Consider the following 17,674-nt stretch of genomic DNA (forward strand, 5'->3'; position numbering starts at 1 on the left):
GGTTAGCTAGAGGACATTACATGAACCAATAAACAGATCCCGCATTAAAAAATTAGAGAGCACAAAATCATAGTTAGCTGTGGAATACATTTTTTCGTAGTGACGTCACGCTTTTGACAACATGTTTTATTGCTGACCCAGTGTTCAGACTTTATTCCAATCGGAGTATTTTGCTCCGCTCTTACCTCCTACTACATTTTTATCTCAAAGGTTTATTTGGCTCGAGTTGAAAACTAAATAGTATTTCTACCTAATATCTTTTGGTTGAAGTTTTTATTATATACGTATGAAAAGGTGATTGTTTGCAAGTGACGATTGGATGAAATGACGTGAATTCATTTTTCGTGTTTTAAGGCATGTTTCTTCACATTCTACTCACAGTTTTTGTACTTTTTTCGTACGGAATGAGAATAGAAGGAGTAAAATGTAAGCAAGAAATGTGTCTGGGCGCGATCTTTAAATCCTGCCAAAATTCAACGTGCTGTATGTTCTTGAAGTTTTATATAAAAATTAAGTACGTTGAGTCAGCTGACCCAGTTTTGCGATAACAGTCGCCAATTGGTGGCACCAAGCGAGGTCAAATCTTCCTCCAACTATCTCTCCCAACTCAGTGAAGGTCTTATCTTTCCTCTGTTTACAAACTACCGTAGCGTACTCCTTTATCCACATAACATGCCCCACCTCACGAAGCCTTTGGATTTTCAATCGCTGCACTATCGTCATGTCTGCGTAAAGATCATATAGCTCATCATTATACCTCCTTCGATAATCGCCGTCGACATCACGCATAGGACTATAAACCTTCAGGAGAACTTTTCTCTCGAATACTCCAAGAGCCATCTCATCTTCTCTCGACATCTTCCATGATTCCGAGTCATACAGGTATGATGAGTGACTTGTAGAGCGAGAATTTTGTTCGTCGAGAGAGGACTTTACTTTTCAATTGCCTAAAGAAGCACTTGTTGGGAAGAGTTATTCTCCGTTTGATTTCTAGGCCGACATTGTTTTTGCTTTTAATGCTGCTTCCAAAATGAACGAAATCCTTCACAGTCTCGAATTTTTATCCGTCAATAGTGAGCTACGAAGGCCGCGATGACAACAAGTACTTCATCTTGTCCAAATTTACTGCAAGACCCACTTTTTTTTGCTTCTTTATCTTATACCAACTCTTCGCCTTCCTGTTTGAACAGCCCGGCGGGTATCCCGCCATTACTTGGCACCTTGTGATTTTTTAGCCGTGGTATTGGATGCCGGGTAGTGTTTTTCATCATCGGCGATCGGGGTATCGGGTTCGTCTTCTCCCACACTCTGTACGTCAGTTACCAGGTCGCCATTGTCGTTCCTACAGGAATCTGCCCCGATCTTCATACCCTAGGTAATTAAAGGAGCATGAAATATGTATGGTAAACCGAAAATAATAGTTAGCTGTGGAATACATTTTTTCGTCGTGACGTCACGCTTTTGACAACATGTTTTATTGCTGACCCAGTGTTCAGACTTTATTCCAATCGGAGTATTTTGCTCCGCTCTTACCTCCTACTACATTTTTTATCTCAAAGGTTTATTTGGCTCGAGTTGAAAACTAAATAGTATTTCTACCTAATATCTTTTGGTTGAAGTTTTTATTATATACGTATGAAAAGGTGATTGTTTGCAAGTGACGATTGGATGAAATTACGTGAATTCATTTTTCGTGTTTTAAGACATGTTTCTTCACATTCTACTCACAGTTTTTGTACTTTTTTCGTACGGAATGAGAGTAGAAGGAGTAAAATGTAAGCAAAAAATGTGTCTGGGCGCGATCTTTAAATCCTGCCTAAATTCAACGTGCTGTATGTTCTTGAAGTTTTATATAAAAATTAAGTACGTTGAGTCAGTGAGGTCAGCTAACCCAGTTTTGCGATAACAGTCGCCAATTGGTGGCACCAAGCGAGGTCAAATCTTCCTCCAACTATCTCTCCCAACTCAGTGAAGGTCTTCTCTTTCCTCTGTTTACAAACTGCCGTAGCGTACTCCTTTATCCACATAACATGCCCCACCTCACGAAGCCTTTGGATTTTCAATCGCTGCACTATCGTCATGTCTGCGTAAAGATCATATAGCTCATCATTATACCTCCTTCGATAATCGCCGTCGACATCACGCATAGGACTATAAACCTTCAGGAGAACTTTTCTCTCGAATACTCCAAGAGCCATCTCATCTTCTCTCGACATCTTCCATGATTCCGAGTCATACAGGTATGATGAGTGACTTGTAGATCGAGAATTTTGTTCGTCGAGAGAGGACTTTACTTTTCAATTGCCTAAAGAAGCACTTGTTGGGAAGAGTTATTATCCGTTTGATTTCTAGGCCGACATTGTTTTTGCTTTTAATTCTGCTTCCAAAATGAACGAAATCCTTCACAGTCTCGAATTTTTATCCGTCAATAGTGAGCTACGAAGGCCGCGATGGCAACAAGTACTTGATCTTGTCCAAATTTACTGCAAGACCCACTTTTTTTTTGCTTCTTTATCTTATACCAATTCTTCGCCTCCCTGTTTGAACAGCCCGGCGGGTATCCCGTCATTACTTGGCACCTTGTGATTTTTTAGCCGTGGTATTGGATGCCGGGTAGTGTTTTTCATCATCGGCGATCGGGGTATCGGGTTCGTCTTCTCCCACACTCTGTACGTCAGTTACCAGGTCGCCATTGTCGTTCCTACAGGAATCTGCCCCGATCTTCATACCCTAGGTAATTAAAAGAGCATGAAATATGTATGGTAAACCGAAAATAATAATAATAATATTTTTTCGCGATAAATATCCTAGGGATAAAATGTGGTGTGTTAATGAGAGCATTAATTGGTCATCCTACACGTTTTAGGCCGACTCCATGTGCATCTGATAAGGCAGATAACTTTTTTGCTGAGATACATTTCGTGGCAAAAACACACTCGAAAGGTTTGCCAAGCCACCAAATCAATTTGATGTTAGTTGTTCGCCCGCTTTCAAAAAGGAAGAAAAAAAATACTCCGAAAATTTAATTTTTACTCCGGCGTAGTCTTTTACTCAGGTAACAGTTTCAAATACTCCGAACACTGGCAGCGAAACACGAGAGAAATGTAATAAATCGAAAATTTCAAAAGCGCTACGTCATCAAATTTTTTCAAATTCGATTACAAATACAACAATTCCGGAATGCGGGATCTTAGCTCATTCGATTATGGGACATATAGTCGAAATACTAGCCAAAATTCCATATAACTATTTCGCCATTAACTGCAAGAAAACTCCAAAAACTTTAAAGAAAGAAACAAAAAGGTTGTTAAACAATTTATGTGCACTTGTCATTAGCGGTCATATCCGTAGACATAAAGCCTTTGGGATACTGCAATTTCAGCATCAGAGTTGTCACATAACTATATAACCACAGTTGAAAAAAAAAGATATATTAGATATTAATTGGGTTGGTCAAAACCCCAAGCATATAGCTTGAGGTTCGCAAATTCCTGAATCCAATCAATTCCTCTAATTAAAGTGATTAATTAAAGAAGGAAATGGACTATAAACGTTCTTACTCAAATACAAATAAACTCGGACATACAGTAATGTTCCAAGAGGGAACTATGTAAAGGGATCACAACAGGTTAGGGCTCCTCAAAAGTACACCCCAGGTCATATGTAAGTCCCTGCTCGGGCGCCATTTTCTGTTATGTGACTCTTGGCTGGGCTTGCAAAGCCTGTCAGCAGCCACGGCGTGTGCACTAGAGATTGCCGGGGCTTCAGCCTTGGGAAGGTTCAGGTACGCGCCTGCTGACCAAGCCAACATCCATCAACCTAAAGCCATAACAAAATATATTAATTTGCACACAACTAGTAACTTCCACCAAAGTAACTACATGCAACCACCCATACTCGCACGTCAAACACCCCAACCATGCAGCGCTAATGTATATTAGTGCGACTGCTCTATACTCACCCTACAGTGGCTTTATAATGGTAATAAAACCCCTTAACCACACACCAACCTGCACAAATCAGACCACTTTAATCTTCGATTTACTCCATATTAACAATTTATATTTATAAAAATTCAGCTCATATCTACATAATATGTATATGTATAACAATCTAACCTTAGTATGCAATTAAACATTCAATAATAAATTTAACATTATTGCTAATAAATTTGCATGGAAAAGATATCTTAAAATTCTAATTCAATGCAGTTACGAAATTATTTTGGGGGTATGCTAATTCTAGCCTACTGACCTACTTTCTCTTTCTTTCCTGAAGTCAATGACCCACATTTAAAATTCTTATTAGCTGTGCGTTCATATAATAAGGAGAGCACGCGCGCTTAGCATAAAGTATAATTGAGTGCTTAGAGCGCAACAAAAAAGAAAAAAAAAAATTAATTGAGAAACTACTTTCGCCTATATTACATATGTTTATGGGGATATATTGCATTGTTCTTAAGCATAGTTATGCATACAAACTAAGTTTGCCCTTTTCCTTTTAGACAAAATGAAGCACAATTGAATCGTAAAAAAAAAAATTCAATTCATAAAGAGGGCATATGTAATCTATATATACACAGGGCCGTAGAGAGAAAATCCGGGCCCGGGACTAAACAATTTACGGGCCCCTATAAAAATCTACTAATACATTTGGCTAACTTGAATTAATGACGTCTCATTCATGAATCATTATTGATGGATTACATCAAAAAAAATGTTTGCCACATCAACTAAATGACTTTTAGACTACGAACTGACAATAAAATTAACACAGAATATTTACTATTTATACTATTTTATTGTAACGTAGAAATTAAATTCTCTTTTAACAGCCACATATTGTTTCAGATAATCTTTTCTAGTTATTTGGTAACATCTTAATACATTTCTGATAAATTTAATGTTGTGATGAAAGTTCGGATATCAAAGAGTGACTTTACTTGCTTTTTTCGTTACAAAATTTTTATAATAACATCAAAATTTAACTCTGTTGCCAAAATGGATTCAACACAAAGCGTGTCAAGTATGAAACTCGCTCTTGAGATGAACACGATCTATGAAAGTTTTTGATTCTTGAAAGGACGCTGAAGGAACGTTCTGCACTAGCTACACTGACTGGTATAGCGCAAAAGATACGTAAAGCAACACAAATGTTGGGGAAAATGGTATGCATATTTTGAACATATGTAGATGGCATTTAGCAATTCCAATGGTGTCAGACCTTTATCAAAATTTGCTTCGTAAATGTGTTTCAAGTGAATCATTTCATATTCTAAGCTTTGAGAAATGTCCTTCTTGTATTTTTCGGGAAATTGTGCTGCGCTCGCCCGATCCGTAGTATGTCGGGCCTCAACATCTATGGTGGCGTCTCTAGCTTGGAGGACCACGTTTCTTTCATTAATGGTAGTCAGTATTTTCAACCAAATTGAGGAGATTTTTAACCATAAAAATAGTTTAAGTAACCGTCAGCCACCGTGGTGTGATGGTAGCGTGCTCCGCCTCCCACACCGTATGCCCTGGGTCCACACCCCGGCAAAGCAACATCAAAATTTTAGAAATAAGGTTTTTCAATTAGAAGAAAATTTTTCTAAGCGGGGTCGCCCCTCGGCAGTGTTTGGCAAGCGCTCCGGATGTATTTCTGCCATGAAAAGCTCTCAGTGAGAACTCATCTGCCTTGCAGATGCCGTTCGGAGTCGGCATAAAACATATAGGTCCCGTCCGGCCAATTTGTAGGGAAAATCAGGAGGAGCACGACGCAAATTGGAAGAGAAGCTCGGCCTTAGATCTCTTCGGAGGTTATTGCGCCTTACATTTATTTATTTTTTAAATTGAACTACAAAAAATGGTATAGCTAAACTCTAAAATGGTAAAATTACAATTCTTACCAGCCAAAATAGTAAAACTAACCAAATAAAATTGTAACTGTACTATTTTGGTTGGTTAAACTAACCGAAAAGATAGGTTATTCGATGAGAATAACGGCAAATTTTGATGCTTTGTGCAAAATAAAGCAACTCATTTTTGATATTCAGTTGTCAAATTTTCGTGGACAGTGTTTGTTGCGTGGGCGTTGTTTAAAGTGTGATTTAATTTAATTAAAATTAATAGAATAACAATGAGTCTTAACAATAGTGAATTGTTTTCGTTAAATATATAGAGTGCTCTTGAGGCGGATGATATGAACAATCCTGATCCAGCAGACACGGAATTTTCTCAACTGAATTTGGAGTGGGGTTTTCCTCAAAAAATCGCAGAACTCAAAGGTGATTTGAAAATACATATATCATTGTTTTATTTTTTATTTTATTTTCTGCAATTTCAGCGCAAGCAATAACGCTGACCAATTTGAAATATCTGACGAAGTGTGACCTTGCAGATTTGTTGAAGAACGACACGATTGGTGCTAGAGCAGAATTCCGCCACAAGCTCATAAATTGGAGGAAGGCAAACGTAAGTATTTTAAAGTATCGGTGAATGTTTCAGCTAATTTTTCGCAAAACATTTAGGGATATAGCAACGTGTCAACGTGTGATACAGCTTCAGTCAATTCTGACATTGTTGATTTTATGCAGCAGTGGCGACAGTGGAACATTGGCATTGAATCTCCTTCATGTTCACAGCCATCCAGTTCTTCGTCACACGATTTTGTAAGTGTATATAGTGCGCAAAATAAATCAAAAATAATTATAATTGTTTAGGATTTACAACAAGCGTTGAATTCTCATCCAAATGGTGAGTATGTTCTGCGGTTGGGCAAGCTAGATGACGCTGGAAGGAAGATCTTAATTTATGCGACTGTGTCTTGGGTTATTAAAAGAAAAATCAAGATATGCCGAAATACATTCCAATCTATTGCGCAAGATATTGCTAACAGATTTAAAGACGACAAGGTTTTACAAATTATACATTCCTTCCAAAATCATTTATAAATTTTCATAAATTTTCAGTCGATTTACTATCACAAAGATCCGATTACCTTGAGGCCAGCAGGCCGTTTGTACGATAAATATTACAACACATTGAAAAGATTGAAGAAATCTGGTGAATTGGTGGACCCAGAAAGTCCAACTCCTGAGACATCACCGACAGAAGAACATACATTTACTTTCGATGATGACAAATGTAACTAATGCCATGCCAATATCTTTTGCTTATGGTGATTTCACGTTTCTTTATGCAGCTGCCTATGACTGGCTCAAACTATTTGATTCGCCGTGGAGCACAGTTGAAGCTACTTGGAAGAAAACATTCAAAACCAGACGACAACAAATTTTGAACTCAAGTGCTAACACATCAGCGAACACTTTACGGAACTGGAAACTTTTTTCCCATTCGTGTGGTTACAATCTGGTAGGTGGATTTTACATTTTAATGTACAATGTTGAAATGAAAATCATGCTTCATACTTTCATTTGTTCCAGATTGATATTGACTTTAATGCTCTGCATCAGAATTCCTCAAGGCTAACAGAAAATTGGCAAGGTTTTAAAACAAAAATTATACCAATTCTGAATACGAGGGTAAAGGACATTCAAAATCTGCAGCACTTGAAAAAAGTAAATGATACTGAGCAAGGTTTGTTAACATAAGTAATAATCAGATTGAATGATTATTAACTGTTTATAAATATATTTGTATTAAAGGTTCATATCAACTTATAGCATTGTTACTGCACGCTGTACTACGATCTAATATAAAAGGGGAATCAGATGACAAAACGGTTTTTAGATGCACTATTAAGGATTCTCAGCTCTCGTTTTTACTATAGGTTAATACTGTGAACGATGTCGAAAATAAATTGGATAACCTGAAAACATTACTTTATGTACGCGGCGAGACATTGCAACCATTAATTAGCGTAATTGGCAGTGATTTGAGCGATTGCAAATTTTATGTTTACTATGACGATATCAAGTATGAGCTTCCTTCATTTTTAAGTGCTTTAGACATACGTTTTAAGACTTTTCATGTTTTATATTTAAATTATCCACAGGATAGCGTTGAGTTTTGGACGTTTGTCCTAAGATATTTTTATTCCATTGAATTGACTGAAGATAAACCTTCTCCAAAAGTACTTTGCTTATTGAGCGACTTAATGTAATGTAATTACATAAAAGTAAACTTAAAAATTTTATATATATTTTTAATAACTATCTTATTTAGCTGGCTCGAGGTCTGTGTTGTAAAATAAAACACCGTTGATGATTTTTTCTTTTTTCTCAACCAATATATTTCGACTGCTCTGCGGCAATCGTCATCAGGGTTAAAAACTAATAAAAACAAAAATAATAATAAATAAACAATTAACAAATTATCACAAAATTTTTTTTTATCATTTTACATCTGCACATACGTTTCTTAGCACGTCTTCCCTGTGTGACGGGGAGTATGGTACTGTCTTCCTCTAAGCAATTTGTATATATGCGCGGAATTGTCCACGTCGCTCTTAAAGTTGAGTCGTATGTTAGTCTGTACGTTGATAATGTGTAACATTTCAAGAGTGAATCGTTTACTGTAGTGTTGTTCTTGTTGCAGTATTTTGGTCTCGTCAAAGTTAGGTATGTGCCCACTAGCTGCACAGTGTGCCATGAGTGCTGTTTTCTGGTTATTTTGTTAATGGCATTGTTTTAGATCGGATTTATGTTGTGATAGCCTTGTTTTTAGTTTGGACTTAGTTGTACCGACATAAATACTATTGCAAGCTTCCTCAACCTTGCCTTTACAGGGAATTTTATACACAATGTGGCTTTTGTCCATATTTGGTATAGTTGACTTCGTTTTATTGAAAAATTGTTTTAAAGTATTAGACGGCTTATGTGCTATTTTTGTGTTATCCTTGTTGTAACAATCAGATTTAGCCAAACTTTCTGATAATTGAGGTACATATGCCATCGACTTAAAATTTAATGGTTTTCCGGGTTTTTGTGTGTTATTTGGCAATTTAGCTTTTTTGATTAACCTTCTTATTGTGTGTTTGGGAAAATCATTATTTCTTAACAATATGACTATTTCTTTCTTTATTTCCTTGTGGTACACTTCGTCTGAGGTAAGTAGCATTTCCGGTACACAGCCCAATGCTGTATTTACAATCATGGATTTGGGATGCTAAATAAGCTAATTTTCCGTTATTTTCTACTTCTACAGTAAATTTTATATTCTTGTCAAAATTGTTGAGGGTGTCAAGTGTATTTTGTATCTCATTTTCACGTACTATGGCAAAGAGGTCATCGACGTATTTCGTAAGTATCCTAGGTTTATACCGCAATTTTTCCATACTACTATTCAAAAGTTTCTCCATCATTATATCCGCTATGATTGGGGATGTGGGCGCTCCCATCGGCATTCCTTTCAAATGCGTGTATATGGTATTATTAAACTTAAAATATCTGCTCTCTTTTATACAGAACGTTGTTATCTCCATAAACAGCTGTTTGGGTATCTTTGTGAACTCTTTAATCATTACCCACTTTTCTTGTATTGTATCGAGTACCAGCTGTATTAGTATACTCGGAAAAAGTGATAACACGTCGAACGAAATAAGTTTTTCGTCGTCAAATATATAAGTGTTATTTACCCTTTCTTTTCAGCAATATATTTGCACAAACCATATGAGGGTGATCCAATCGCTGAACAAATTGGCCTTAATGGAGTGCCTTCCTTATGGATCTTAGGGAGGCCATAGATTCTGGGTGGAAGCGCAGTTGTTGTTGTAAGTCTATTTCTCTCAGACTTCGTGATTAAATCCATTTTGAAAAGCTTATCTACTAGGCAGTTGTTCTTATTCTGCAATCGTGATGTTGGGTCCTGTCTTTGAACCCTATATGTAGTTAAATCCATTAAAATTTCTTCCATTTTCTTATTGTAATCGTCGACTTCCATTGCTACCGTTTTATTACCTTTGTCTGAAGTTAAAATTCGTATGTTACTATTTTGTTTAAGAAATTTCTTTGTTTGCTCCACTGTATCAGCAATTGCACTGTCTATTGCACTTGTCTTGTTTGTTGTTGTGTGACTTTTTATCATCAGCGAAAGTTTTGTGCGTGCCTCCTCTTGCTGATCCTTATTCTTTATAGTTTGTAACAAATCCTTATTAGCTGTGCGTTCATATAATAAGGAGAGCACGCGCGCTTAGCATAAAGTATAATTGAGTGCTTACAGCGCAACAAAAAAGAAAAAAAAATTAATTGAGAAACTACTTTCGCCTATATTACATATGTTTATGAGGATATATTGCATTGTTCTTAAGCATAGTTGATGGATTACATCAAAAAAAATGTTTGCCACATCAACTAAATGACTTTTAGACTACGAACTGACAATAAAATTAACACAGAATATTTACTATTTATACTATTTTATTGTAACGTAGAAATTAAATTCTCTTTTAACAGCCACATATTGTTTCAGATAATCTTTTCTAGTTATTTGGTAACATCTTAATACATTTCTGATAAATTTAATGTTGTGATGAAAGTTCGGATATCAAAGAGTGACTTTACTTGCTTTTTTCGTTACAAAATTTTTATAATAACATCAAAATTTAACTCTGTTGTCAAAATGGATTCAACACAAAGCGTGTCAATTATGAAACTCGCTCTTGAGATGAACACGATCTATGAAAGTTTTTGATTCTTGAAAGGACGCTGAAGGAACGTTCTGCACTAGCTACACTGACTGGTATAGCGCAAAAGATACGTAAAGCAACACAAATGTTGGGGAAAATGGTATACATATTTTGAACATATGTAGATGGCATTTAGCAATTCCAATGGTGCCAGACCTTTATCAAAATTTGCTTCGTAAATGTGTTTCAAGTGAATCATTTCATATTCTAAGCTTTGAGAAATGTCCTACTTGTATTTTTCGGCAAATTTTGCTGCGCTCGCCCGATCCGTAGTATGTCGGGCCTCAACATCTATGGTGGCGTCTCTAGCTTGGAGGACCACGTTTCTTTCATTAATGGTAGTCAATATTTTCAACCAAATTGAGGAGATTTTTAACCATAAAAATAGTTTAAGTAACCGTCAGCCACCGTGGTGTGATGGTAGCGTGCTCCGCCTCCCACACCGTATGCCCTGGGTCCACACCCCGGCAAAGCAACATCAAAATTTTAGAAATAAGGTTTTTCAATTAGAAGAAAATTTTTCTAAGCGGGGTCGCCCCTCGGCAGTGTTTGGCAAGCGCTCCGGATGTATTTCTGCCATGAAAAGCTCTCAGTGAAAATTCATCTGCCTTGCAGATGCCGTTCGGAGTCGGCATAAAACATATAGGTCCCGTCCGGCCAATTTGTAGGGAAAATCAGGAGGAGCACGACGCAAATTGGAAGAGAAGCTCGGCCTTAGATCTCTTCGGAGGTTATTGCGCCTTACATTTATTTATTTTTTAAATTGAACTACAAAAAATGGTATGGCTAAACTCTAAAATGGTAAAATTACAATTCTTACCAGCCAAAATAGTAAAACTAACCAAATAAAATTGTAACTGTACTATTTTGGTTGGTTAAACTAACCGAAAAGATAGTTTTTTCGATGAGAATAACGGCACATTTTGATGCTTTGTGCAAAATAAAGTAACTCATTTTTGATATTCAGTTGTCAAATTTTCGTGGACAGTGTGTGTTGCGTGGGCGTTGTTTAAAGTGTGCTTTAATTTAATTAAAATTAATAGAATAACAATGAGTCTTAACAATAGTGAATTGTTTTCGTTAAATATATAGAGTGCTCTTGAGGCGGATGATATGAACAATCCTGATCCAGCAGACACGGAATTTTCTCAACTGAATTTGGAGTGGGGTTTTCCTCAAAAAATCGCAGAACTCAAAGGTGATTTGCAAATACATATATCATTGTTTTATTTTTTATTTTATTTTCTGCAATTTCAGCGCAAGCAATAACGCTGACCAATTTGAAATATCTGACGAAGTGTGACCTTGCAGATTTGTTGAAGAACGACACGATTGGTGCTAGAGCAGAATTCCGCCACAAGCTCATAAATTGGAGGAAGGCAAACGTAAGTATTTTAAAGTCTCGGTGAATGTTTCAGCTAATTTTTCGCAAAACATTTAGGGTTATAGCAACGTGTCAACGTGTGATACAGCTTCAGTCAATTCTGACATTGTTGATTTTATGCAGCAGTGGCGACAGTGGAACATTGGCATTGAATCTCCTTCATGTTCACAGCCATCCAGTTCAGCGTCACATGATTTTGTAAGTGTATATAGTGCGCAAAATAAATCAAAAATAATTATAATTGTTTAGGATTTACAACAAGTGTTGAATTCTCATCCAAATGGTGAGTATGTTCTGCGGTTGGGCAAGCTAGATGACGCTGGAAGGAAGATCTTAATTTATGCGACTGTGTCTTGGGTTATTAAAAGAAAAATCAAGATATGCCGAAATACATTCCAATCTATTGCGCAAGATATTGCTAACAGATTTAAAGACGACAAGGTTTTACAAATTATACATTCCTTCCAAAATCATTTATAAATTTTCATAAATTTTCAGTCGATTTACTATCACAAAGATCCGATTACCTTGAGGCCAGCAGGCCGTTTGTACGATAAATATTACAACACATTGGAAAGATTGAAGAAATCTGGTGAATTGGTGGACCCAGAAAGTCCAACTCCTGAGACATCACCGACAGAAGAACATACATTTACTTTCGATGATGACAAATGTAACTAATGCCATGCCAATATCTTTTGCTTATGGTGATTTCACGTTTCTTTATGCAGCTGCCTATGACTGGCTCAAACTATTTGATTCGCCGTGGAGCACAGTTGAAGCTACTTGGAAGAAAACATTCACAACCAGACGACAACAAATTTTGAACTCAAGTGCTAACACATCAGCGAACACTTTACGGAACTGGAAACTTTTTTCCCATTCGTGTGGTTACAATCTGGTAGGTGGATTTTACATTTTAATGTACAATGTTGAAATGAAAATCATGCTTCATACTTTCATTTGTTCCAGATTGATATTGACTTTAATGCTCTGCATCAGAATTCCTCAAGGCTAACAGAAAATTGGCAAGGTTTTAAAACAAAAATTATACCAATTCTGAATACGAGGGTAAAGGACATTCAAAATCTGCAGCACTTGAAAAAAGTAAATGATACTGAGCAAGGTTTGTTAACATAAGTAATAATCAGATTGAATGATTATTAACTGTTTATAAATATATTTGTATTAAAGGTTCATATCAACTTATAGCATTGTTACTGCACGCTGTACTACGATCTAATATAAAAGGGGAATCAGATGACAAAACGGTTTTTAGATGCACTATTAAGGATTCTCAGCTCTCGTTTTTACTATAGGTTAATACTGTGAACGATGTCGAAAATAAATTGGATAACCTGAAAACATTACTTTATGTACGCGGCGAGACATTGCAACCATTAATTAGCGTAATTGGCAGTGATTTGAGCGATTGCAAATTTTATGTTTACTATGACGATATCAAGTATGAGCTTCCTTCATTTTTAAGTGCTTTAGACATACGCTTTAAGACTTTTCATGTTTTATATTTAAATTATCCACAGGATAGCGTTGAGTTTTGGACGTTTGTCCAAAGATATTTTTATTCCATTGAATTGACTGAAGATAAACCTTCTCCAAAAGTACTTTGCTTATTGAGCGACTTAATGTAATGTAATTACATAAAAGTAAACTTAAAAATTTTATATATATTTTTAGTAACTATCTTATTTAGCTGGCTCGAGGTCTGTGTTGTAAAATAAAACACCGTTGATGATTTTTTCTTTTTTCTCAACCAATATATTTCGACTGCTCTGCGGCAATCGTCATCAGGGTTAAAAACTAATAAAAACAAAAATAATAATAAATAAACAATTAACAAATTATCACAAAAATTTTTTTTATCATTTTACATCTGCACATACGTTTCTTAGCACGTCTTCCCTGTGTGACGGGGAGTATGGTACTGTCTTCCTCTAAGCAAGTGTTTGTATATATGCGCGGAATTGTCCACGTCGCTCTTAAAGTTGAGTCGTATGTTAGTCGGTACGTTGATAATGTGTAACATTTCAAGAGTGAATCGTTTACTGTAGTGTTGTTCTTGTTGCAGTATTTTGGTCTCGTCAAAGTTAGGTATGTGCCCACTAGCTGCACAGTGTGCCATGAGTGCTGTTTTCTGGTTATTTTGTTGATGGCATTGTTTTAGATCGGATTTATGTTGTGATAGCCTTGTTTTTAGTTTGGACTTAGTTGTACCGACATAAATACTATTGCAAGCTTCCTCAACCTTGCCTTTACAGGGAATTTTATACACAACGTTGCTTTTGTCCATATTTGGTGTAGTTGACTTCGTTTTATTGAAAAATTGTTTTAAATTATTAGACGGCTTATGTGCTATTTTTGTGTTATCCTTGTTGTAACAATCAGATTTAGCCAAACTTTCTGATAATTGAGGTACATATGCCATCGACTTAAAATTTAATGGTTTTCCGGGTTTTTGTGTGTTATTTGGCAATTTAGCTTTTTTGATTAACCTTCTTATTGTGTGTTTAGGAAAATCATTATTTCTTAACAATATGACTATTTCTTTCTTTATTTCCTTGTGGTACACTTCGTCTTAGGTAAGTAGCATTTTCCGTATACAGCCCAATGCTGTATTTACAATCATGGATTTGGGATGCTTAGAATTAAAATTTATAATTCGTCCTGAAGCTATTTCTTTCTTATACCACTTAAGTTTTAGTCGATTGCCTCGTCTGTTTATTTCAGAGTCTAAATAAGCTAATTTTCCGTTATTTTCTACTTCTACAGTAAATTTTATATTCTTGTCAAAATTGTTGAGGGTGTCAAGTGTATTTTGTATCTCATTTTCACGTACTATGGCAAAGAGGTCATCGACGTATTTCGTAAGTATCCTAGGTTTATACCGCAATTTTTCCATACTACTATTCAAAAGTTTCTCCATCATTATATCCGCTATGATTGGGGATGTGGGCGCTCCCATCGGCATTCCTTTCAAATGCGTGTATATGGTATTATTAAACTTAAAATATCTGCTCTCTTTTATACAGAACGTTGTTATCTCCATAAACAGCTGTTTGGGTATCTTTGTGAACTCTTTAATCTTTACCCACTTTTCTTGTATTGTAACGAGTACCAGCTGTATTGGTATACTCGGAAAAAGTGATAACACCTCGAACGAAATAAGTTTTTCGTCGTCAAATATATAAGTGTTATTTACCCTTTCTTTAAACTCGAGCGTGTTTTTGATGTTATATGTAGAATTTGACGTTATGTTTTTTAATATTTCAGCAATATATTTGCACAAACCATATGAGGGTGATCCAATCGCTGAACAAATTGGCCTTAATGGAGTGCCTTCCTTATGGATCTTAGGGAGGCCATAGATTCTGGGTGGAAGCGCAGTTGTTGTTGTAAGTCTATTTCTCTCAGACTTCGTGATTAAATCCATTTTGAAAAGCTTATCTACTAGGCAGTTGTTCTTGTTCTGCAATCGTGATGTTGGGTCCTGTCTTTGAACCCTATATGTAGTTAAATCTATTAAAATTTCTTCCATTTTCTTATTGTAATAGTCGACTTCCATTGCTACCGTTTTATTACCTTTGTTTGAAGTTAAAATTCGTATGTTACTATTTTGTTTAAGAAATTTCTTTGTTTGCTCCACTGTATCAGCAATTGCACTGTCTATTGCACTTGTCTTGTTTGTTGTTGTGTGACTTTTTATCATCAGCGAAAGTTTTGTGCGTGCCTCCTCTTGCTGATCCTTATTCTTTATAGTTTGTAACAAATCCTCTCCATCCGCTATGTATTGAAACAGCGGGAAGCTCTTATTATCGACCGGTAGTCCGAACTTCGGCCCCTTCGCCAACAACGCTTTTATATCTTGTGGAAGTTCTAATTTCGTGTTATTTATAAACCACTCTTCATGTTTTTTGTTATTAGTAAGTATTTCGTTTCGTCTTGCTCGCATTTTGTTAAATTTTAACTCTTGGCGCTTTTTTAGTGTTGTTGTTGTTTTGTTCGCGACATTACTGTCCCTTTCCATTAGCTCAATACATTCTTTCTCACCCAATTGTTCTCTAAGTTTTTGTGTTACTTGATCTATTCGCTGCTTTAATCGTTGCAATATATTGTTTTTTTGTTTTATCAGCAGGCTTAAAATTTTCATTAGGTAAAACTGCGTATGTCTGTGTACTACTTTTTCTATGTCCGTGTTTTTGTCCGAGTCAGATACAAATAACTGCTTACATTTAGTTGAATTACTTATAAACTTAGGGATAATTTTTGACTTTCTACATTTCATAAGGAACTTTAAACTTGATTTAACTTTTACCAGTTTCTTTGACATTAGCTGCAATTTGTTGATTGTTGATTTAGCGTTTTCATTGTAGTTTTTTATATTAGCATATCCCATGTTTCTGACTTATGCTCACGGCGTGCCTTCCGTCTATGTAAATTGTATTTTTTGGCGACCTTATTCTTCAAATAACTATCTTATTTAGCTGGCTCGAGGTCTGTGTTGTAAAATAAAACACCGTTGATGATTTTTTCTTTTTTCTCAACCAATATATTTCGACTGCTCTGCGGCAATGGTCATCAGGGTTAAAAACTAATAAAAACAAAAATAATAATAAATAAACAATTAACAAATTATCACAAAAATTTTTTTTTATCATTTTACATCTGCACATACGTTTCTTAGCACGTCTTCCCTGTGTGACGGGGAGTATGGTACTGTCTTCCTCTAAGCAAGTGTTTGTATATATGCGCGGAATTGTCCACGTCGCTCTTAAAGTTGAGTCGTATGTTAGTCTGTACGTTGATAATGTGTAACATTTCAAGAGTGAATCGTTTACTGTAGTGTTGTTCTTGTTGCAGTATTTTGGTCTCGTCAAAGTTAGGTATGTGCCCACTAGCTGCACAGTGTGCCATGAGTGCTGTTTTCTGGTTATTTTGTTGATGGCATTGTTTTAGATCGGATTTATGTTGTGATAGCCTTGTTTTTAGTTTGGACTTAGTTGTACCGACATAAATACTATTGCAAGCTTCCTCAACCTTGCTTTTACAGGGAATTTTATACACAATGTTGCTTTTGTCCATATTTGGTATAGTTGACTTCGTTTTATTGAAAAATTGTTTTAAAGTATTAGACGGCTTATGTGCTATTTTTGTGTTATCCTTGTTGTAACAATCAGATTTAGCCAAACTTTCTGATAATTGAGGTACATATGCCATCGACTTAAAATTTAATGGTTTTCCGGGTTTTTGTGTGTTATTTGGCAATTTAGCTTTTTTGATTAACCTTCTTATTGTGTGTTTAGGAAAATCATTATTTCTTAACAATATGACTATTTCTTTCTTTATTTCCTTGTGGTACACTTCGTCTGAGGTAAGTAGCATTTTCCGTATACAGCCCAATGCTGTATTTACAATCATGGATTTGGGATGCTTAGAATTAAAATTTATAATTCGTCCTGAAGCTATTTCTTTCTTATACCACTTAAGTTTTAGTCGATTGCCTCGTCTGTTTATTTAGAGTCTAAATAAGCTAATTTTCCGTTATTTTCTACTTCTACAGTAAATTTTATATTCTTGTCAAAATTGTTGAGGGTGTCAAGTGTATTTTGTATCTCATTTTCACGTACTATGGCAAAGAGGTCATCG

General features: G+C 35.8%; 1 protein-coding gene across 1 annotated transcript in view; it reads left to right on the forward strand.

Moving 5' to 3' along the window:
- LOC137248613 (uncharacterized) overlaps positions 1-8,026 on the forward strand; it is a 35,488-nt gene extending 27,462 nt beyond the window's left edge. Inside the window, exons 3-11 of the mRNA XM_067779517.1 lie at positions 6,325-6,452; positions 6,509-6,649; positions 6,701-6,892; positions 6,950-7,124; positions 7,183-7,352; positions 7,424-7,577; positions 7,646-7,722; positions 7,771-7,916; positions 7,996-8,026. Of these exons, the coding sequence (XP_067635618.1) occupies positions 6,325-6,452; positions 6,509-6,649; positions 6,701-6,892; positions 6,950-7,124; positions 7,183-7,352; positions 7,424-7,577; positions 7,646-7,722; positions 7,771-7,916; positions 7,996-8,026 (1,214 nt within the window). The remainder of the gene's footprint in view (positions 1-6,324; positions 6,453-6,508; positions 6,650-6,700; positions 6,893-6,949; positions 7,125-7,182; positions 7,353-7,423; positions 7,578-7,645; positions 7,723-7,770; positions 7,917-7,995) is intronic.
- Positions 8,027-17,674: the final 9,648 nt, after the last annotated feature.

Source organism: Eurosta solidaginis, chromosome 4 (genome assembly GCF_040869045.1).
Source record: "Eurosta solidaginis isolate ZX-2024a chromosome 4, ASM4086904v1, whole genome shotgun sequence".
NCBI classification, from domain to species: Eukaryota; Metazoa; Arthropoda; class Insecta; order Diptera; family Tephritidae; genus Eurosta; species Eurosta solidaginis.